The sequence below is a fragment of the Staurois parvus genome, unplaced genomic scaffold (genome assembly GCF_062004578.1).
Source record: "Staurois parvus isolate SC_StPar_1 unplaced genomic scaffold, SC_StPar_1.0 ptg000234l, whole genome shotgun sequence".
Lineage (NCBI taxonomy): Eukaryota > Metazoa > Chordata > Amphibia > Anura > Ranidae > Staurois > Staurois parvus.
The window spans coordinates 7,404,255-7,427,020 of record NW_028318030.1 but is presented as its reverse complement, the minus strand read 5'-3'; the positions used below and the strand labels follow the sequence as shown (position 1 = coordinate 7,427,020).

Sequence of the window (22,766 nt, the reverse complement as noted above, 5' to 3'; positions counted from 1 at the left end):
CATGTGTCAGGAGTGGAGTGCCTCAACTATACATTTTTTTTGCAAAGGTTTTTCACTACAATGTATGTGTGTTTATTCACGTTGAAACTTTTTTTTTATTTATTTTTGTGGGAATGAGTATTCATTCATGCAATTAACTCCATTTGTCACACATGTGCAGGACAAGCACAACTAATACCAGCCTGCAGTCTTTCTGAATTTCTGAGTGAGGCGGTAATAAACCCACTTAAAGACAAAGTGTTCATCAAACTCTCATGTTGTTGCTAATCAGTAACATTTTCTGCACATCTTTCACTGATGCGACAGAAGGGATATTTAACTTTGTGCCTCAATTATCCTGATCATTTGCTTTATAACAAAACTGGTTGTCAAAAATATTCTCTGCCTAATAGATTAATACTGAGGAACATGTTACCTGCTCCAGCCGTGTGATTGCTATTTGGCTTTCCAGCTGTTTTTGATGCCTTTCCTTGACAAGCTCATAATAAACCTTCCCAGTGCAGAAAATGACCCGTCTCACATCCTGAGGATTGTGACAAGCTGCTCCACTCTCAGGAATCACACGCTGGAAGACTGTACCTTATGTCACAAAGAAATCCTAATGGTTAATGGTTTAGCAAAAGCACTGTGGCTGTTTTGATCTTTATGATGCATCCTGGTTTGCATAAATTTGCTCAAATAAATTCATTTTTTATAAGGATGAAAAATGTACTTTTGTAAATCTAGACTCCCAAGCAAAACTGAACTACTATTATTCAGAAAGAAAGCTAGCTTTCACGCCAAAGAACAAGAAGTAAATAATTGACCTTAAACCACAAAAAAAGTGCATGTAAATCCAAAATCTATTTTTTAGTATGTTTGCCATTGTGTCTCGCTCTAGTTTTCTTGATCACATCTTTCTTTTTTTTTTTTTGTTTATCCACTGCAAAGTTTCTTACCAGAGATAATGCCATATACTATAAGTATGATGGTACCCTTTAGTTGATAGAGGGCCTGATAGACTTGATAGACAGCCCAACAACCAACCAAACGAGTGCATACAACAGGTTGACAACGCCGTTGCTTATTTAGAGGCAGTGGTTTACAATTGTCAGTCTGCAAAAAAAAGCGCTATTACTGGCAGAATCTCCAAGTTATGTACTGTAACCTTCGCAAATTATGTTTGCAGCACTAGGGTCCTCAGTTCACATCTGGACCAGGACTCTACCTGCATGGAGTTTGCATGTTTTCCCTGTGCTTGTGTGGTTTCCTCCCACACTGCAAAGACATACTGTAAGGTTAATTGGCTCAACTGAATGCATCCAAGGTGACTCCCCTAATTTCTTTTCCTGCTATAACAGAAAAGGTGAAATCTCCTGGACAGGGTCTCATACAGCAATACAAACTAAATTTAACAAAAGTATTTACTATCCCCAGCCCCCCCCCCTCCAAAAAAAAAAGTTTGAATAGAGTTGGACTTTCACCATCTTGATGCCGCACCATTGTTAGAACATAACAGGTTAGTGAACGGGGCATGAGGCCTAGGAGGAAGGAGGGGACAGGTTCAGCTTTTGCAGGAAAAGTTGAGATCCACTTATAGCTTCAGCCTCATCTATATTTTAATCTACTGAGTACTTTAATTTTTCATTGCAGTTTTACTGAAGGTGATCTCTTTAAGCATTTTTAATATGCTTAGTTTGAATTGCCCAGCTTTGCAGCCTGTGCTTATCTGAAATTGCAACAGCCAGACCACAATACCATAGAACCTACTTATCGAATTACTAGAGAAGTAAAATATCCCATTGTAACCGTGACAGACTCAACCCGGGGACAGGGGCTTTTGGAGAGGTCAAAGGGCTAGCCTTATACCCACTGATTACGGCCCATGGAGAGAGCAGATCATTCTCTAATAATGGACAACAATATGATGAACGCTGAGAGAGATGCTTGTATTAATTCTCTGTGAAATGTGATGGACCACCTGTCAACCCGATTGGGCGATTCTGTCAGAGAACTGCTTCCTTGCCGTTGGGACACAAGACCAAGGTATTTTTAGCTGGGCATCACACTCAAGACTTGGCGACACTAGCTTAGATACAAACTGAAACAACTTTATTGAACAAAAATAATTGTTTTTATACACTTCAGAAATAGGGGTAATCCCCACATGAACAATAAAACAAATATTACACATTGGGAAAAACATCCCATATTGATTAGATAACAAGGTCAAGTTGACATAAGACTAATTCCATCATGTAGGGATCTCCAGGCACTAGCTGACAGACAGAAACATTAGGTGACTCAATTAACTCAATTTACAATGGGACAAGGGGAGTAATCACATCCCACCTTAATAAACAGAATACAGCATCCAATTGCTTTGAGCTGGTTAATCAGGGAGCCCAACCAGACAGTTCAGAGCCTACATAGGAATATACAAAGCACATTATACATGCGGTTTTTGAGGTCTGGCCCCCACTTGTGCAATCATTCCATCGTGAGACAAAACTCACACAATATTCCAACAGTCTGAGAAAGTGGAATTAATGTATCTTCATGGATTACTTGAGGGAGATTATTGGTAAATATTTCTATCCCAAATAGAGGAGCTTCTCCAACCCAGTCCACATGAGGGCCACATTTGCTCTGACCATTAACCTGTACAAGATTAATATTAAACCTTTCCATCTACTCCAAAAGAGAAGATTTATTGTCTGATGCAGAGAATTAATCAAAGCCTTGCTCTCAGCATTCATCACGTTATTGTCCATCATTAGAAAATTATCTGCTTTCTCCATGGGCCATAATCAGTGAGTAGAAGGCTAGCCCCTAGTCCCTTCCAGCAGCCCCTGTCTTGGTTGGGTCTGTCACAGTAACAAATCAGATTTTTGCCTTTAAGTAAAGGGCAATGTGAGTTTAGAGAAATCAGAAAACAAAAAAAAAACATCTGACTGATTGCTATGGGACATTGCATTGTGTATTGCTTCTTACCTACCGTACTTTTCGCTCCATAAGACGCACTTTTTTTCCCCCAAAAAAAGGGGGGAAAATGTCAGTGCGTCTTAAGGAGCGAATGTAAAGCAGCCGGTCCGATATTTCCACCGCCACCATGTCAGAATATCGGGCCAGCCGCTCAGCTCTTCTACCTGTTCCTCGCTCCAGCGCTGCAGTCTTCCCGCGGTGGCTTATGTGACAGCCGGGTGCCCACTGCGCATGCGCGAGAAGTAGAGATGAGCGAAGAAATGAAAAATTCGATTCGACTGATTCGGCGAATTCGTGGACAATATTCGATTCGAGTCGAATAAATTCGCTGTGAATTTAACTTAAAAAAGGGTGTTTCTAGGCTTCAGAGAGACTTAATATTAGTGCAGAACACTGTACCTTTAATTTAAATGCCCTTGGAGTCTGCTGGGGAAGAGAAATAATACTGTCTGTCAGTATGACATGCAGATGAGTGCCGTCGATCTTAGAATCACTGCACACTTCACTCCTTTGGCCAGTCACGGGGCCAAAACCAGTGTTTGGAGCCACAGTGTGGCGGTGGAGGCAGCAGCAATGGGAGGCCATACAGCAACCTATGACAAAATGGAAACCAGCAGGAGCGTGAGGAGACCTGAAAGTGGCACATGGCAGAGTGGGAGCAATGGGAGGCGGTACAGGGACCCAGGTCACACTGTGGGCCCAGCAGCAGCGTGACCAGGCGGTACGGGGGCCCATGGCCGATATGGGGCTTGGTGGCACCTATGGAAGGCCTGTAATCTGCCAGCAACCTATGACAAAATGGACAACCGCAGGAGTGTGAGGAGATTTCAAAGTGGCACATGGCAGAGTGGAAGCAATGGGAGGCCGTACAGGGACCCAGGTCACACTGTGGGCTCAGCAGCAGCGTGACCAGGAGGTACGGGGGCCCATGGTCGATATGGGGCCTGGCGGCACCTATGGAAGGCCGCTAATCTGCCAGCAACCTATGACAAAATGGACAACCGCAGGAGTGTGAGGAGATTTCAAAGAGGTACATGGCAGAGTGGAAGCAATGGGAGGCCGTACAGGGACCCAGGTCACACTGTGGGACCAGCATCAGCGTGAACAGGCGGTACGGGGGCCCATGGCCGATTTGACCTCATTCATCCCATAGTCCTGCCGACTCACGAATAGCGTGGCCTCCTCAAAGGGCCTGAGCAAGCGCAGGTGTCACACATGAGCTGACAATGGCTGACATCTAAGTTACACAGGGAGTACCTTTATCCGCTTTTAACATCAGGAAATCTGTGATGGCCTTTAGCTGTTCGTAAAGGCGGTCTAACATATGTAGGGTTGAATTACACCTTGTTGCAACGTCACAGCATGAGGAGTCGGTACGGGGGCCCATGGCAGATTACATGTCTGGCAGCAGCAATGGGAGGCCCGTAATCTGCCAGCACCCTATGTCAAAAAATTTAACACACCAGCAGTGTGAAGAGACCTGAAAGTGGCACATGGCAGCAGAGTGTGGCGATGGAGACAGCAGCAATGGGAGGCCGTACAGGGACCCATGAGAGACTCTGGACTTGGCAGCAGCATGAGGAGGCGGTATATAGGGGCCCATGGCAGATTAGGGGCCTGGCAGCAGCTATGTGAGGCCCGTAATCTGCCTGCACCCTATGTCAAAAAATTAAACACACCAGCAGTGTGAAGAGACCTGAAAGTGGCACATGGCAGCAGAGTGTGGCGATGGAGACAGCAGCAATGGGAGGCCGTACAGGGACCCATGAGAGACTCTAGACTTGGCAGCAGCATGAGGAGGCGGTATATAGGGGCCCATGGCAGATTAGGGGCCTGGCAGCAGCTATGTGAGGCCCGTAATCTGCCTGCACCCTATGTCAAAAAATTTAACACACCAGCAGTGTGAAGAGACCTGAAAGTGGCACATGGCAGCAGAGTGTGGCGATGGAGACAGCAGCAATGGGAGGCCATACAGGGACCCATGAGAGACTCTGGACTTGTCAGCAGCATGAGGAGGCGGTATATAGGGGCCCATGGCAGATTAGGGGCCTGGCAGCAGCTATGTGAGGCCCGTTATCTTGCAGCACCCTATGTCAAAAAATTAAACACACCAGCAGTGTGAAGAGACCTGAAAGTGGCACATGGCAGCAGAGTGTGGCGATGGAGACAGCAGCAATGGGAGGCCGTACAGGGACCCATGAGAGACTCTAGACTTGGCAGCAGCATGAGGAGGCGGTATATAGGGGCCCATGGCAGATTAGGGGCCTGGCAGCAGCTATGTGAGGCCCGTAATCTGCCTGCACCCTATGTCAAAAAATTTAACACACCAGCAGTGTGAAGAGACCTGAAAGTGGCACATGGCAGAGTGTGGCGATGGAGACAGCAGCAATGGGAGGCCGTACAGGGACCCATGACAGACTCTAGACTTGGCAGCAGCATGAGGAGGCGGTATATAGGGGCCCATGGCAGATTAGGGGCCTGGCAGCAGCTATGTGAGGCCCGTAATCTGCCTGCACCCTATGTCAAAAAATTTAACACACCAGCAGTGTGAAGAGACCTGAAAGTGGCACATGGCAGCAGAGTGTGGCGATGGAGACAGCAGCAATGGGAGGCCGTACAGGGACCCATGAGAGACTCTGGACTTGGCAGCAGCATGAGGAGGCGGTATATAGGGGCCCATGGCAGATTAGGGGCCTGGCAGCAGCTATGTGAGGCCCGTTATCTTGCAGCACCCTATGTCAAAAAATTAAACACACCAGCAGTGTGAAGAGACCTGAAAGTGGCACATGGCAGCAGAGTGTGGCGATGGAGACAGCAGCAATGGGAGGCCGTACAGGGACCCATGAGAGACTCTAGACTTGGCAGCAGCATGAGGAGGCGGTATATAGGGGCCCATGGCAGATTAGGGGCCTGGCAGCAGCTATGTGAGGCCCGTAATCTGCCTGCACCCTATGTCAAAAAATTAAACACACCAGCAGTGTGAAGAGACCTGAAAGTGGCACATGGCAGCAGAGTGTGGCGATGGAGACAGCAGCAATGGGAGGCCGTACAGGGACCCATGAGAGACTCTGGACTTGGCAGCAGCATGAGGAGGCGGTATATAGGGGCCCATGGCAGATTAGGGGCCTGGCAGCAGCTATGTGAGGCCCGTAATCTGCCTGCACCCTATGTCAAAAAATTAAACACACCAGCAGTGTGAAGAGACCTGAAAGTGGCACATGGCAGCAGAGTGTGGCGATGGAGACAGCAGCAATGGGAGGCCGTACAGGGACCCATGAGAGACTCTAGACTTGGCAGCAGCATGAGGAGGCGGTATATAGGGGCCCATGGCAGATTAGGGGCCTGGCAGCAGCTATGTGAGGCCCGTAATCTGCCTGCACCCTATGTCAAAAAATTAAACACACCAGCAGTGTGAAGAGACCTGAAAGTGGCACATGGCAGCAGAGTGTGGCGATGGAGACAGCAGCAATGGGAGGCCGTACAGGGACCCATGAGAGACTCTGGACTTGGCAGCAGCATGAGGAGGCGGTATATAGGGGCCCATGGCAGATTAGGGGCCTGGCAGCAGCTATGTGAGGCCCGTAATCTGCCTGCACCCTATGTCAAAAAATTAAACACACCAGCAGTGTGAAGAGACCTGAAAGTGGCACATGGCAGCAGAGTGTGGCGATGGAGACAGCAGCAATGGGAGGCCGTACAGGGACCCATGAGAGACTCTAGACTTGGCAGCAGCATGAGGAGGCGGTATATAGGGGCCCATGGCAGATTAGGGGCCTGGCAGCAGCTATGTGAGGCCCGTAATCTGCCTGCACCCTATGTCAAAAAATTTAACACACCAGCAGTGTGAAGAGACCTGAAAGTGGCACATGGCAGCAGAGTGTGGCGATGGAGACAGCAGCAATGGGAGGCCGTACAGGGACCCATGAGAGACTCTGGACTTGGCAGCAGCATGAGGAGGCGGTATATAGGGGCCCATGGCAGATTAGGGGCCTGGCAGCAGCTATGTGAGGCCCGTAATCTGCCTGCACCCTATGTCAAAAAATTAAACACACCAGCAGTGTGAAGAGACCTGAAAGTGGCACATGGCAGCAGAGTGTGGCGATGGAGACAGCAGCAATGGGAGGCCGTACAGGGACCCATGAGAGACTCTAGACTTGGCAGCAGCATGAGGAGGCGGTATATAGGGGCCCATGGCAGATTAGGGGCCTGGCAGCAGCTATGTGAGGCCCGTAATCTGCCTGCACCCTATGTCAAAAAATTAAACACACCAGCAGTGTGAAGAGACCTGAAAGTGGCACATGGCAGCAGAGTGTGGCGATGGAGACAGCAGCAATGGGAGGCCGTACAGGGACCCATGAGAGACTCTGGACTTGGCAGCAGCATGAGGAGGCGGTATATAGGGGCCCATGGCAGATTAGGGGCCTGGCAGCAGCTATGTGAGGCCCGTAATCTGCCTGCACCCTATGTCAAAAAATTAAACACACCAGCAGTGTGAAGAGACCTGAAAGTGGCACATGGCAGAGTGTGGCGATGGAGACAGCAGCAATGGGAGGCCGTACAAAGACCCATGACAGACTCTAGACTTGGCAGCAGCATGAGGAGGCGGTATATAGGGGCCCATGGCAGATTAGGGGCCTGGCAGCAGCTATGTGAGGCCCGTAATCTGCCTGCACCCTATGTCAAAAAATTTAACACACCAGCAGTGTGAAGAGACCTGAAAGTGGCACATGGCAGCAGAGTGTGGCGATGGAGACAGCAGCAATGGGAGGCCGTACAGGGACCCATGAGAGACTCTGGACTTGGCAGCAGCATGAGGAGGCGGTATATAGGGGCCCATGGCAGATTAGGGGCCTGGCAGCAGCTATGTGAGGCCCGTTATCTTGCAGCACCCTATGTCAAAAAATTAAACACACCAGCAGTGTGAAGAGACCTGAAAGTGGCACATGGCAGCAGAGTGTGGCGATGGAGACAGCAGCAATGGGAGGCCGTACAGGGACCCATGAGAGACTCTAGACTTGGCAGCAGCATGAGGAGGCGGTATATAGGGGCCCATGGCAGATTAGGGGCCTGGCAGCAGCTATGTGAGGCCCGTAATCTGCCTGCACCCTATGTCAAAAAATTTAACACACCAGCAGTGTGAAGAAACCTGAAAGTGGCACATGGCAGCAGAGTGTGGCGATGGAGACAGCAGCAATGGGAGGCCGTACAGGGACCCATGAGAGACTCTGGACTTGGCAGCAGCATGAGGAGGCGGTATATAGGGGCCCATGGCAGATTAGGGGCCTGGCAGCAGCTATGTGAGGCCCGTAATCTGCCTGCACCCTATGTCAAAAAATTAAACACACCAGCAGTGTGAAGAGACCTGAAAGTGGCACATGGCAGCAGAGTGTGGCGATGGAGACAGCAGCAATGGGAGGCCGTACAGGGACCCATGAGAGACTCTGGACCTAGCAGCAGCATGAGGAGGCGGTATATAGGGGCCTATGGCAGATTAGGGGCCTGGCAGCAGCTATAGGAGGCCCGTAATCTGCCAGCACCCTATGTCAAAAAATTAAACACACCAGCAGTGTGAGGAGACCTGAAAGTGGCACATGTTTGAGGCATGATTCATGGCGGATTTAGTCAGTTGTGTCAGGAACTGGTGGTTTGAAATCCAGACTAATCCACGCCTGATTCATTTTCACAAACGTGAGTCTCTCCACACTTTGGGTGGACAGTCGTGTCCTCCGCGGAGTTACAATACCTCCTGCCGCACTAAACACGCGCTCCGATGCCACGCTACTGGCCGGGCATGACAGCCTTTCAAGGGCAAATTCAGCTAGTTGGGGCCAAAGGTCAAGTTTCGTTGCCCAGTAGTCAAGGGGATTGTCTACCTCGGTTGGCAGGGTGCTGTCCAAGTAGGCCCAAGCCTGTTGTTTGAGCTCCTGCTCCAGGTCCACCTGATGCTGCTGCTGCGGCTGGTTAGTAGTTTCCTCACTGCGCTGGTGAAGAAAGCTACTCATCATCGACTGCAGACTGAGGCAGCCGCTGCTGGTGGAGCTGCCACTGCTCCTACCACCCCACCCCTCCCCTGCTGCCATGCCAGCGGAACGCGAGCGCACAGGGCCCACAGTGTCTGAGGATGGACGTTGGCGCACAAAGGCAGAGACCAACTGACTACATAGGTGGTTTTTATAGTACGTAATTTTGGCCTTCCTCTCAGCAGGTGTGAAAAAGGCCACCATTTTGGACCGGTAGCGAGGGTCCAACAAGGTGGACAGCCAAAAGTCATCCCTCTGTCTGATGGTTATTATTCGGCTGTCGCTACGCAAGCAACCGAGCATGCTATGGGCCATTTGTGCCAAGGAATGCGAGGGACTCCCTGCCTCCATCTCCACAGCATACTGCCACGGTGCGTCTGGGTCCTCTGTCTCCTCCTCCTCCTCCTCTACCAGATGCTCCTGCTCCTCCACTCCTGTCCGCTGAGTGGAAAAACCACCCATTTCACTCAATAATTCCTGAGCACAAATGTCCTCCTCTACCTCCTCCTCTTCTTCCTGTCCTGCCCCCACAGGGGTCATGTGGCGTTGAGATCTGTGCGCCACGTCTACCGCACCCTGACCAGCCATTGTTAACAGCATTTGTTCCAGGACGTGCAACAGAGGAATGACGTCGTTCATCCCATAGTCCTGCCGACTCACGAATAGCGTGGCCTCCTCAAAGGGCCTGAGCAAGCGGCAGGTGTCACGCATGAGCTGCCAATGGCTGACATCTAAGTTACACAGGGGAGTACCTTTATCCGCTTGTAACATCAGGAAATCGGTGATGGCCTTTCGCTGCTCGTAAAGGCGGTCTAACATGTGTAGGGTTGAATTCCACCTTGTTGCAACGTCGCAGATCAGGCGATGCTGTGGAATTCCGTTCTGCCGCTGCAGCTCAATGAGGGTGTTCTTTGCGGTGTAGGAATGGCTGAAATGCATGCACAGTTTACGTGACATTTTAAGGATGTCTTGCAGTGGGATGGTGGATTTTAGGAACCGCTTGACAACCAGATTGAACACGTGAGCCATGCATGGCGCATGGCACAACCTTCCTTGACGCAGAGCAGACACCATGTTCTTTCCGTTGTCAGTCAACATGGTTCCGATTTTTAGTTTGCGCGGAGACAGCCATCTGTCGATTTCTCTGTTCATTACACTCAGCAGTTCCTCCCCTGTGTGACTACGTTCGCCAAGGCATACCAGGTGCAGCACAGCGTGACACCGTTGCGATACGGATTCCAAGAAAGACTGTTGACGGAATCCGAGAAGAGGAGTAGCAGGAGAAGGAGCATCTGAACGAGCGGAAGATGCCAACGAGCGACAACTCCCCTCAGCAGAGGTGTTGGAGCCTTGACTGGCTGATAGAGGGCGATTGACGACGTCGGGTGACGGAGCAAGTAACGGAGCGGGTGATGGAGCGGGGGCTGGGGCAGGCAGAACCGCCGTATGTTTATCACGGTTTTCCCAGGCCACCGAATGGTGACGCTGCATATGCTGACGCAACGCTGTAGTCCCAACATGGGCCCCCTGGCCACGCTTGCATTTCTGGCCACATAGTCGACATACGGCTACGTTTACTTCCTCGGGCGGCTTGAGGAAAAATTGCCACACCACCGAGTAGGAAACTTTGCCCCCGCTACTCTTCACTGGCTGACTGCTACTTCCTCCGTGCGCACCGGCACCACTACTGGCCGTGGTGGTAGGCTGCAGTGGAGCTGGTGCTCTACTCCGTGGACGTTTGGCTCCACTGACACTGATGCGACCCTGCTGCTGTCTCCTGGGCAACCCACCGACTGTTTTGCTCGCTGCCAAGCTGCCACCCTCTTCTCCTGATGATGCGGAAGAAATTGCCTGATGACGACGAGGCTGCCAAGTGCGATCAACCTCCTCATCATCAAGTAGGGTCTCCGCCTCACTACTAGCCCCCTCGGCTGCGTCTGGGTCAGGAGACAGACCTGTCTCTAGACCGGCTACCGAGCCACTCTCCTCGCCAGTACTTGTTCGCTTGGCTGCTGAAAAGGCCGATGTCTCCCCCCGTTCCTGACCGCCCTCTGTTAGCTCTTCCTCACTGTACAGTGGGGCTGAGCCCACAGCATGCGATACTTCGCTTGGTGAGGGAACAGCAAAGGACAGGGGCAGGTAGAGGACACGTGATTTCAGTGGGCTTGCTCCCGGGCCATGCCAACTAACGGTTGTGTCTGACGTACCCACCGACCGTTGGCTGTAGGTGTCAGAGGTGACCTGGGAAGAGGAAGACGACCGAGCCAACCAATCAATGACGGCAGGGTTGTCGGTGGAGACACGACCGCTGGATGACACCGGGAGCACTGGCCTCTGGCTGCGAATACTGCTGCCTCGACCCCTTCCTCTGCTGCCACGTCTGCTCGCTCCTAAAACATTGCCTCCTCTGCCACTCCTCTGCATGTTGTCTGACATACTATTTAATTCAACGATTAGGTGTCCCTGAGTAACAATTCTCTGGCACTCAGTAACAATTCTGTCTGTCCCTGAGTATGAATTCTGTGGCCCTGAGTAACAATTTTGTGTCTGTGCGAGTAACAATTCTCTGGCACTCAGTAACAATTCTGTCTGTCCCTGAGTAACAATTCTCTGGCACTCAGTAACAATTCTGTCTGTCCCTGAGTATGAATTCTGTGGCCCTGAGTAACAATTCTGTGTCTGTGCGAGTAACAATTCTGTGTCTGTGCAAGTAACAATTTTGTGTCTGTGCGAGTAACAATTCTCTGGCACTCAGTAACAATTCTGTCTGTCCCTGAGTAACAATTCTCTGGCACTCAGTAACAATTCTGTCTGTCCCTGAGTAACAATTCTCTGGCACTCAGTAACAATTCTGTCTGTCCCTGAGTAACAATTCTCTGGCACTCAGTAACAATTCTGTCTGTCCCTGAGTATGAATTCTGTGGCCCTGAGTAACAATTCTGTCTGTGCGAGTAACAATTCTGTGTCTGTGCAAGTAACAATTTTGTGTCTGTGCGAGTAACAATTCTCTGGCACTCAGTAACAATTCTGTCTGTCCCTGAGTAACAATTCTCTGGCACTCAGTAACAATTCTGTCTGTCCCTGAGTAACAATTCTCTGGCACTCAGTAACAATTCTGTCTGTCCCTGAGTAACAATTCTCTGGCACTCAGTAACAATTCTGTCTGTCCCTGAGTAACAATTCTGTCTGTCCCTGAGTATGAATTCTGTGGCCCTGAGTAAGAATTCTCTGGCACTCAGTAACAATTCTGTCTGTCCCTGAGTAACAATTCTCTGGCACTCAGTAACAATTCTGTCTGTCCCTGAGTAAAAATTCTGTGGCCCTAATAACGTTTCTGTGGCCCTAAGTAACAATTCTCTGGCACTGAGTGAAAATTCTGTCTGTCCCTGAGTATGAATTCTGTGGCCCTAACTAGCGTTTCTTTGTCCCTAAATAACGATTCTGTGGCCCTCATTAACAAGTCTGTGTCCCTGAGTAATGGTTCTCTGTCCCTAAGTAACTTCTCTCTGTCCCCAATTCTCGTTTCTGTGGCCCTAACTCTGTCCCTGTCCCTAGTACAGAGCGGTCTGCCTCTGTTCAATGACTGCAGGCAAATGAAGATTTCCAAAATGGCCGCTATATATACCTCGACCATTACACAGTGCTGGCTGGCTGGCTGCTGATTGGCTGATGCGATCACATGTCGTTGAGGAATGCATTATGGGGCAGCGCGCCTTGTCTGCGCGCCTTCCCCAACATCCCCGCTCCGTCGCCGCACATGTCAGCCGCCATTTTCGGAAAAATTTTTCCGATATTCGACTCGAATTCCACTTCGGATACTTCGATTCGCTCATCTCTAGCGAGAAGCACTGCGCTTTGTGAATGGTCCAGTGTCTTCTGTACACATGACAGGTCCCAGAAGGCTCCGGGCCATTCACAAAGCGCAGCGCTTCTTGCGCATGCGCAATGGGACCCGGCTGTCACAGAAGCCGCCGAGGGAAGAAGGAAGGACGCTCCGCGGAAGTGGGAGCGGGTACCTGTCAAATTCAGGTACCCGTTCCCCCTCCCTCCCCAAAGGTCCACAGTCTCTGGTAATCTCCTTTACTGTCTGCATTCTCTGGTCATCCCCTGCACTGTCTGTAGTCTCTGGTCATCTCCTGTACTGTGTCCGCAGTCTCTGGTCATCTCCTGTACTGTGTCCGCAGTCTCTGGTCATCTCCTGTACTGTGTCCGCAGTCTCTGGTCATCTCCTGTACTATGTCTGCAGTCCATTGGTTCAGATAATTTTTTTTCTTGTTTTTCTCCTCTAAAACCTAGGCACATCTTATGGTCAGGTGCATCTTATGGAGCGAAAAATACAGTAATTTAAGTCAAAAGATGTAGATGGATTTAGTTCTTAAATACACATACACAAAATTGGTTTTTTTTTCTTTTCAACGATTCACATATGGCATGCATTTTATTGCAGTAAATGGGTGACTAGCACACTAAACACCTCTTTACCAACCTGTTTTCATTTCTTCAAAGCTAGATTTGGCTTCTGGATGCCTCAACAATGATTTGGGGGTAAAAATAATGAGCTGAAATATGATAAGACACATGCATTAAATTGTAAAAATAATCAAGCAGACGCTTTTCTTTAATCATTGTATAAAGTTTACCGGTTTGCGGAAGGGCAATAAAATTTGCCGCCTGAGGACATGAAAGTAATTAGCAGGTGTTGAACAGTTTACTACGATCCAGTTGCAGTCATACAGTTGAGTAACTTCATAATCTTGGTTATATTCCTAAAGATAAAAGATTTGAAAGTTAAATGTGTCAAATGATCATAGATCACCACAAAATCCTGTTAGTACTGAGGGGTCTATTTATAAAAAAAAAACAATGTGCTTTATGAATGTCTCAACACCTGTACAAGCACAACCAATAGTATCTGTAATGTTTGTAATATGGGTGGACTAGTCCCCTTGTTGACTTTTGTCTGGTGAATGTAACATTCCTTAACATTCAGTCTTAAGGTGATTACAGTCACATTAGTGCATTTGCAACAGAAACACTGAGTTATGTCCATGATATTTTTTTTATTTGCACTAACATCCAATTTTTCAGGACAAATTTTCAGGGTGTAGCCTCTTCTTCAAGGTCCTAGCAGTAGTAATGCACAAATTTTAGCAGTGTTAATCACAGTCTTAAGTGAAAAAAAAAGCTGTAACATTCGACCATGAAAGTTAATATTCACCAGCAAAGAAATTAGCCTAACACTATAGGTTAAGAACATTCAACCAGCAAGAGAAATGAGGGAGACATCAGCATTGTGTAAGTCTATAGAGAATTTTGTGCGAACATCTGGACGAATGGGTGCTCAGCCACACAAACCTCCAGCTGCAGTGTGGAGCAAAACATTTAGCAGTGGTATTATTATCACTGCTAAATGCATCAGTCACCTCCTCCTGGTTGTTAGGGAGATGGCACCTGCCAGTATCCTAACAACTAGTGACTCATCCTTGCCCGACACCTTCAGCTGTAAGCCAGGGATTCCCAACTGACAGGTGAATAAACAAAAACAGTGAAAATGGTGTTAAAAAAAAAACTGTGTGGGGTCCCCCTAAAATTCATACTAGGCCCTTTAGGTCTGGTATGAATGATAAGGAAGACCCCCCAAAAAATAAAAGCGGCTTGGGGTCCCCCAATATTCCATACCGGACTCTGAGTCTTCAAAGGATTTTGAAAGGGGACCTCACGCAAAATAAAAAAGTATGAGGTCCCCGCTCTAAATCCATACCAGACCCTTATCCGAGCATGCAGCCTGGGCAAGTGTGCACTACCTCCCCCCATCTTGAATTATACCAGGCCACATATCCCCAACATGGGGAATGTGAGAGAGGGGGTTACCTCACCAGGGGGGGAACTCCCTGGCAAAGCAGCCTGTCTCCATGTTGAGAACAAGAGTATCTTCTGGATTCTCTGGGTAACAGCTGAATGTACCAGGTGGGGATTAATCACCGTTTTTTAGGATGCCGGCACGTGCTGGGTCCCTAACAACCAGGAGGAAATGGTCACATTTATCAGTGGTAGTAACACCACTGCTGAATGTTTCACATCACGCTGCAGCGAATGTTTTTAGCCTAGATTGTTAAGCCATCTTCTCTTTTGCTGAATGTTACCTCGCATTGTCAAAAGTTCTTATATATATTTTTCTCTTAGGACCGAATGTTACATTTCACCTGGCAAAAGGCAACAAGGAAACTATTACACATATTACAAACATTACAGGTATTATTGTTATTCTTTCACAGATGTTGACACATACACAAAGCAATTTTTTATAACTAGACCACTGAATGTCAGGGGAGAGTCTAATAAAAAAAAAAACGTGAAATCACCTAAAAGATATCATAGGCAATACTTCCACATCTCATTTTCTCCAGTTTGCACACACACAGCTCTTCATTTTACTAAAGAAACATACTATACATGGCAAGGCTTGAGCTTAATACAACCATTAAACTGTTTACACATCACTTCCTAAAAATAAATTCATTGGACATGGAAAAATGTGCTGGCAACTTTAAAGACACAACAGGGCTCAATTTACCAGACATATCTATTCCTCTATGCAATAAGTTTGCATTGTATAATAGCATGTATTCCTGTCTCCATATAACTCATCTGGTCAAAAATCAAAACCTTTATTTAAATGAAGAAGAGGTAGAAGAGCAAGGAAATAACAGACAGACTGTTTCCAAGTCTACATAGAATAAAGCTTCTTCATTTTTGAACATTTACAGTCAGAGTATGAGGTCAAGATAAAGCAAGACATAGTGCTAGACAAATCAACTTACAGGATAAGCATCGCAGTCATCATTGCTCATCTGCAGGAACCTTTCAGGTCTGGCTGAAGAATGCTCAGGTCCCTGGTAATAATATTAAGCAGAGGAGTTTAGAAAAGCTTGTCTCTGAATTACATTACTGATGGTAGAGGACAGAAGTAGCATTAAAGGCTTTTAAGAAACAATTGTTTCTGGTGTAGTTGGAAATGCACCCCCCAAAAATATGAACAAAAGTTAAAGGGTGGTCAAGTCTATTAAAAAAGAAAACATTTTTTTCCCCAAGATTCCTCATTAAAACAGAGTTTTTTTCAAACTGATACATTGAACAAAGGGGAAAGCAGACTGGCAATTCTGCCTTGGAGCACTGGGAATCTTGGTTCAAGTCTGGACAAGGGCTGCATGGAATTGTACATGCTCCCTGTGTTTCCGTGAGTTTCCTCTGGGTACTCTGGTTTCCTTACACACTCCAAAACATGCTAGTAGGTTAATTGTCTCCTATCTAAAATGGGTCCTAGTATGATATTGCACTGAGCGCACCCAAGATGGCTGCCTAACCACATGCCCCATCAAAAGATAAAGTGATTTAAGTCCCAAGGGGGAAAAGTGTTGTATAAATAACAACAATCAAAGCTCTTTATTTCACCTGGAGTGGCACCTCTGGCAGTGCTAGGGTTAGGGTACGGCAGCTGCCCTGAGTGCCATATTTTTATGGGGGAGGGAGGTGCATTATTAGGGGTTCTGGGGTGTCTTTGAAGTGCTGGACAAGCACCCTCAATGCACTTGCAGACCTCTGTCAGCATGGACACAAACCCAAGCATTGTACAGCAGCTCAATTTTAGCTGCTGTGAACAGAGCCAGCAGTCACAGAGGAGATCTTTCACTATTCATTTCCTCTGCCTGGCTCTGACAGATGACATTATCTAATGCAGATCCCAGCAGAGGTATCAAGTTGTGAAAGACCTCCTCTATGACTGCCAGCTCTGCTTACAGCAGTGAAGTTACAGCAGTGTGCGGGGAGCTGCTGCATTTTCATGTGAGACTGACAAACTACCAAGATACAGAGACTGTACCCTTTAACTCCATACAGACAAGTAAGCTGTAAAGATATTGAATAGAGCAGTGCTATCATGTCACAAGTCTCAGCAGCACAGGTTAGCTGCTGTGGGTTGATGCAGAGTCAGCAAATGTTTTCTATGTGAGCCTGAAGTGCAGACTAGTGTTTCCTATGTGACCCCTGCTTCTGGCCATGGGAGAGGCGTCACTGCACCCACTACCAACCATCTGCATGTTCCCTACAGAGTCTGTTTAGTTCACTTTACAATTAAATCAAAGCAGATCTGAACCATACCCAGATGTGTTTTCAGCATTTACTTTGGTTTTTTATTATTTTGCATTGTAGCAGAAATTATTGGACAAACATGGAAATTTTGGCATCAGAACTGAAGGAGAAAGTGTGTAGAGCTTGGTGAAACAGGTCACAAGACTCCTACTCCACTAGCATGCAGGCATCATCCTGAGCCCTGCACCCTGTGAAAAACACACTCCTGACCGCTGCTCTATGTAGCTGAACTATATATGACAACTTCCTGACCATTGAATTTTATGCTATATTTTACATGACATATTTCTGACCATTGTCTTAACATTTGCTGGGTGGGGTCACCTACTATTTTATGAAGTTCTTCTTTAGGATAGTTTAAAAAGCATATGTAATGGAAGAGTTTCATTTTTTTTCTTCTTGTGCTATAGGTTTTAGACTTTCGCTTGTAATTCATAGTGATTGAAGCAGGGGGGTGGGGGCTGTGAGAACCTTCACCTTTTATCTGAGAAAAAAAAAGTCCTGATAATAAAAACATATCTTATTAATTAATATATGGAATGAATGGGCAGAGAGATGCAGACAAAACAAAAGAGTAAAGAATGGGTTGATTTTAGTTCTAATTTATAGTTAGGTAACTAGAAGTTCTAAAAATAAGTAGATAAATGGATCGACACAATTCAGCTACGACAGCAATGAAATAAGTAGTTTTCTTTTTTAATTTTTTGCAGTAGTGGAGCATGGGTTGTCCACTGTGATTTTTTTTTATATTCAATGGTTTTTATTAATTTTAAACAGTAGAAAACAGAGGCAACAAAACAAGCCCACACAGGGGCTATCAATTGCACCGATAAAAAAAGCAAAATATAGAAAACAGTGCTCTAACGCCAACAAGGCAAAAGGTACGCCCACGCAGGGGCTATCAACAGCACATAAGTTACAATAACATTAATGTAAATCTGACTATAACAACTAAAGGCAGCTGTCCACTGTCACACCAGAAACAAACAGAGAAAGTGAGAAAGGAAAAAAACGAAAAAAAAACAAAACAACAGAGCAGGGGTCCAAAAGTGCCAAAACCGAACGCCATTACATCCCCAGACTAGCCGAGGGGAGCGGTCCACTGTGATTTTTAATGTACATAGCTAAATTAACACTGAGGAAAAAGCCAGGCAAGTCAAAAGCAGATTTAAAAGGAGTAGAAGGGGAGAATGAGGAATTGGAGATGTCTGCCTGCTTTGGCTATCGTGTTTTTTCCCACAGAAATAAAGTGGTGGCATTTGCTGAATGAGAAGAAAATTCCCAGATGTGTACCTGCAGAGGGGAAGGGAGCCATCTTCCTGTGAAACAAAACACAGTCTAGACATAAGAATTACACTCACCAGCCACTTTATTAGGTACACCTTGCTAGTTCCAAGAAAATATCCATTATACCACACCATTACACCACCACCACCTGCCTGAACCACTGACACAAGGCAGGATGGATTGCTTTCATGTTGTTTACGTCGCAGCAACCAGTCTGATTATTCTCCTCTGACATCAACAAGGCATTTTCAGCGACACAACTGCTGATTCAAGGTTCGACGTGTTGCGCGTTCAGAGATGGTATTCTGCATACCTTGGTTGTAATGAGTTGTTATTTGATTTATTTTTGCCTTTCTAGCATCTCGAACCAGTCTGCCCATTCTCCTCTGACAAGGCATTTCCGTCCACTCAATTGCAGCTCACTGGGTATTTTCTCTTTTTTGGACCATTCTCTGTATATCCTAGAGATAGTTTTGTGTGAGTAGTTTTTGAACTACTCAGACCAGCCTGTCTGGCACCAACAACCATGCCACATTCAAAGTCACTTAAATCTCCTTTCTTACCCATTCTGATGCTCAGTTTGAACTTCAGCAAGTCGTCTTCACCACGTCTACATGCCTAAATGCATTGAGTTGCTAACATTGGCTGATTAGCAATTTGTGTTACCAAGCAATTGAACAGGTGTACCTAATAAAGTGGCCAGTGAGTGCATGTGAACCATGAAAACACACCATGTGTCTCATTTGTAGAGCAAGATGCTATTACACCAGAGCCAGTTCTTTAGCCACTCGCTTGAGAAGCCTTTCTGACTGCACTAGTCCTAGCATTTGTCTACCACAATAAGTTTAAAAGGCAGATTTTAGCACAGGGCTATCTTGGCAACAATACAGTTAAAGTTGCTTCATGCAACCAGCTCATTGCAGATAAAAAGAAAGCTGGCTGTGTGGGAACAGGGGAAACCATAAATAATGAAGTAAGTGATGAGCTGGTATTAACATTTACATGAAGAACATGAATGATGATATGTGGTATATTTGTAACATGTATGAAAATAAAATCATGTATTTAGTATAATAATGCATTAAGTACATTGTTCACTGTTGATCATATGAACATAAATGTAGTATGTGATCACCAGAATTAAGTAAGGTAACAACCTTATAGCAAGACAAAAAAATTCCAAGCCTCGATAAACAGTAAGTTTAAACTGATTAAGTATTCATGAGTTTACACTCCTGGGGAGCAGGAAACATTAGTTTACCTTGCTTCTATAAATCAGTCAGTTAGTATGATTAACAGATGTGTTAGCAGCACTCACCATTCCTTCCATGCCATGTGGTAGAAGCAAAACAATTCCATTGTGCCGTACCCACTTGGCTTGTCCTGAGCTGATAAACTGGTCAATGATGCATTGTGCTGTATTATGAAAATCACCAAACTGAGCTTCCCACAACACCAAGGCATTAGGACTTGCCATGGCAAAACCAAGCTCGAAACCTGAAAAAAATAGAAACCAAGTAATGACACATTCATTCTCTGGAATAACTCTTCATGGGTGTAAAACAGTGGCCTGTGGAAACAACTAGGAAGCCTACATGAAGCTAGAAAACCTAAGTACTGTATTATTTTCAATGCTATCAATAAGACAGTAAATGGTCAGATCACATACAGTTTAGAAAAACATCCAAATAAAAAAAAATACTTCATTGCTGTAGCCCAACAGAGTTACAAAAAACAGTGTTTGAGTCAACTTGTCAGCTAAAACCAGAGTCACCTGGCCAGTTATATAGGATACATCATAAAGCAAGTTACCAATGTGATAAACCTAATGTGGAAGCTGCCCCTTTGACTTCTAGGTTACACCAACATTCTGGGTTCAAAGCTGAACATATTTAGCTTTAAAGAGAGTGAGGATGGAACTAATATTCAGCCCTTAAGGCAGAGAAAAGTAGCTTCTGAGATTTTCACACAAAGTATTTGGCTCCATGATGATTGGGAGTTCTGGTAGATCACAAGCAAAATTATCTCTTGTATTAAATGAGGTACAGACTCCAGAGAAATATAATTTTACTCCTGTACAAATCATTAGTAATACCTCATCTGGAATATGCAGTTAAATTTTGGGCACCAATTCACAAAAGAACATTAGGGAACTGAAGAAAGTACAGAGAAGGGCAACCAAACTGATAAGAGGCATGGAGGAGATCAGCTATGAGGGAAGATTAGAGGAACTGAATTTATTCTCTCTTCAGAAGAGGAGATTAAGGGGGGATATGATCAACATGTATAAATACATCAATGGTTCATATAGTGAACTCGGTGTAGAGTTATTCACCCTGAGGTCATCACAGAGGACAAGAGGGCACTCTTTACGTCTGGAGGAAAAGAAATGTAATCTCCAAACACGGAAAGGTTTCTTCACAGTGAGAGCTGTGAAAATGTGGAATAGACTCCCTCAAGAGTTGGTTCTGGCCAGCTCAGTGGATTGCTTTAAAAAAGGCCTGGATTCTTTCTTAGATACACAGAATATAACTGGATACTAACATTTATAGGTAAAGTTGATCCAGGGAATATCGGATTGCCTCTGGGGGATCAGGAAGGAATTTTTTTTCCTGCAGGAGCAAATTGGATCATGCTTTGGATTTTTTTTTTGCCTTCCTCTGGATCAACTGTAGATATGATTACTATGTACTATGTAATTAATCTCCCTTTTATACTGGGAAACATATGTAAAGTATTTCTTTTCTTCTCCCAGAAATGGTGGCAACTCTTTAGGTCATTGACCCATTTAATTGATGACACAAACACTGTAACGGAGATCAGCCCAAGGGAGCTTTGATGCTAGACCTGTATCCATTATTGGTAAGGTTTACCTCTGGCCTCCTCACTAATAACCAGAATGTACCTGGCATGTAGCCTTTTTGGCAGCTCTTCGAAAGACTCTAAACACAAAGATGTTCATATAATGCTGTGATGTTAATGGTCAGAATCATTGACATTGCTATGTGGGAACATGCCTGCTGAAGACATTTTGGTATGGAATGGAGGCTGGGATTTATTAACATGATGCCGGTTTTTGGACCTGCACTAGAACCTAATGAGCTGGTGAAAAGTGACCACACTGGGCATAACAAAGATGGATGTGCTATGATGACAGAATAGATGAGATATACAGCTTAAAATGTATGCTACAAGCTTGTAAGCAGCATGAAAACTAAATCTACATTATTAGGAACATAAGCACATAGGTGATATCTGGTCCTATTTCAATACTTAATCACTATTCTCAACGAAAAGTGAAGTTCCACTCTTCCTCCTCCTTTCCACCTCCCCACCCCCTGTCACATTTGGGTTGTATTTTTTTTGGGGGGGGGACCTAGTTTCGACAAGTACTCACTTCCACTCAGATCACCTGAGCAAATCGGGCTGAATTTCTATTCCCCCCCACACCCACCTGCAACCTTCTGAGACACATCCCAGACCATTCACACAGTGCAGCACAGCTCGCGTATGCGCAGTGGGCAGCTGGCTATAAAACTGCAAGGAGTCACAGACGGCTGCCCAGAGTTAACTTGCTGGTGCCGGGGACCAAAGACCAGTGAAGAAACTAGTTCGGGTGAGGACAGCGCTGGATCCTTGGACAGGTGAGTGTCTGTTTATTAAAAGTCAGAAGCTACAGTTTTTGTTTAGCTGCTTACTTTTAATTTTCGCACATCTGACTGAAGCTCCTCTTTAAATTACAGTTGGTCTGGTTGAAAAAAGGCACAAGTCCATCTAGTTTAACGAACAGAAAAAAACACGAGACAAATAGAAAACCTCCACATACACAATCATTTGCCCACAACTGATCCAGAGAAAGGCAAACCCGCCCCCCCCCCCCCAATAAAGCATAAGTGAGTTTGTATTCTGTCCATACTAGGAAAAATCAGAGTATTGTGCACAGCAGACCTATAACTTTCTACTTGTCAAAAGATGCAAGGAACTGAGCAAGCTCGTTCCTGTGACTACATACTTATTATGAATTGTGGTTGTGGGAAGGCTGGGGAAAGTGCCACATATTTCTGGGAATCCAGCAGCATATCAGAGTACAAGGAAGGTAAGAGAACCTGTTACTTTGCCAAGTATGGAAAATTACTTTATGTGCACAACCTAGAAAAAGCATATAAAAGCCACTTTTCACTAGTCTCATTTCAGCTCTGTAAATTCTGATTGCTATAGTTTACTGCACTTAGGGGTTAAAACTTTATGCAGCCTTGTCTCAAACCTAGGCATATGATGAAAAATGCTTAAATAGGTGTTATTTTCAGTAAAGATCTCATGCCAAAGGACTGGTAGATCCAGCAATAT

General features: G+C 46.0%; 1 protein-coding gene across 3 annotated transcripts in view; it reads right to left on the bottom strand.

Moving 5' to 3' along the window:
- OGDHL (oxoglutarate dehydrogenase L) overlaps window positions 1–22,766 on the bottom strand; it is a 235,275-nt gene that overhangs the window by 4,682 nt on the left and 207,827 nt on the right. For all 3 annotated transcript variants that reach the window (XM_089680055.1, XM_089680053.1, XM_089680054.1), the window contains exons 17-21: window positions 19,738–19,916; window positions 15,806–15,877; window positions 13,625–13,750; window positions 13,471–13,543; window positions 416–579 (exon numbers count right to left, since the gene is read on the bottom strand). In XM_089680055.1, coding sequence (XP_089536181.1) covers window positions 416–579; window positions 13,471–13,543; window positions 13,625–13,750; window positions 15,806–15,877; window positions 19,738–19,916 — 614 coding nt within the window. The remainder of the gene's footprint in view (window positions 1–415; window positions 580–13,470; window positions 13,544–13,624; window positions 13,751–15,805; window positions 15,878–19,737; window positions 19,917–22,766) is intronic.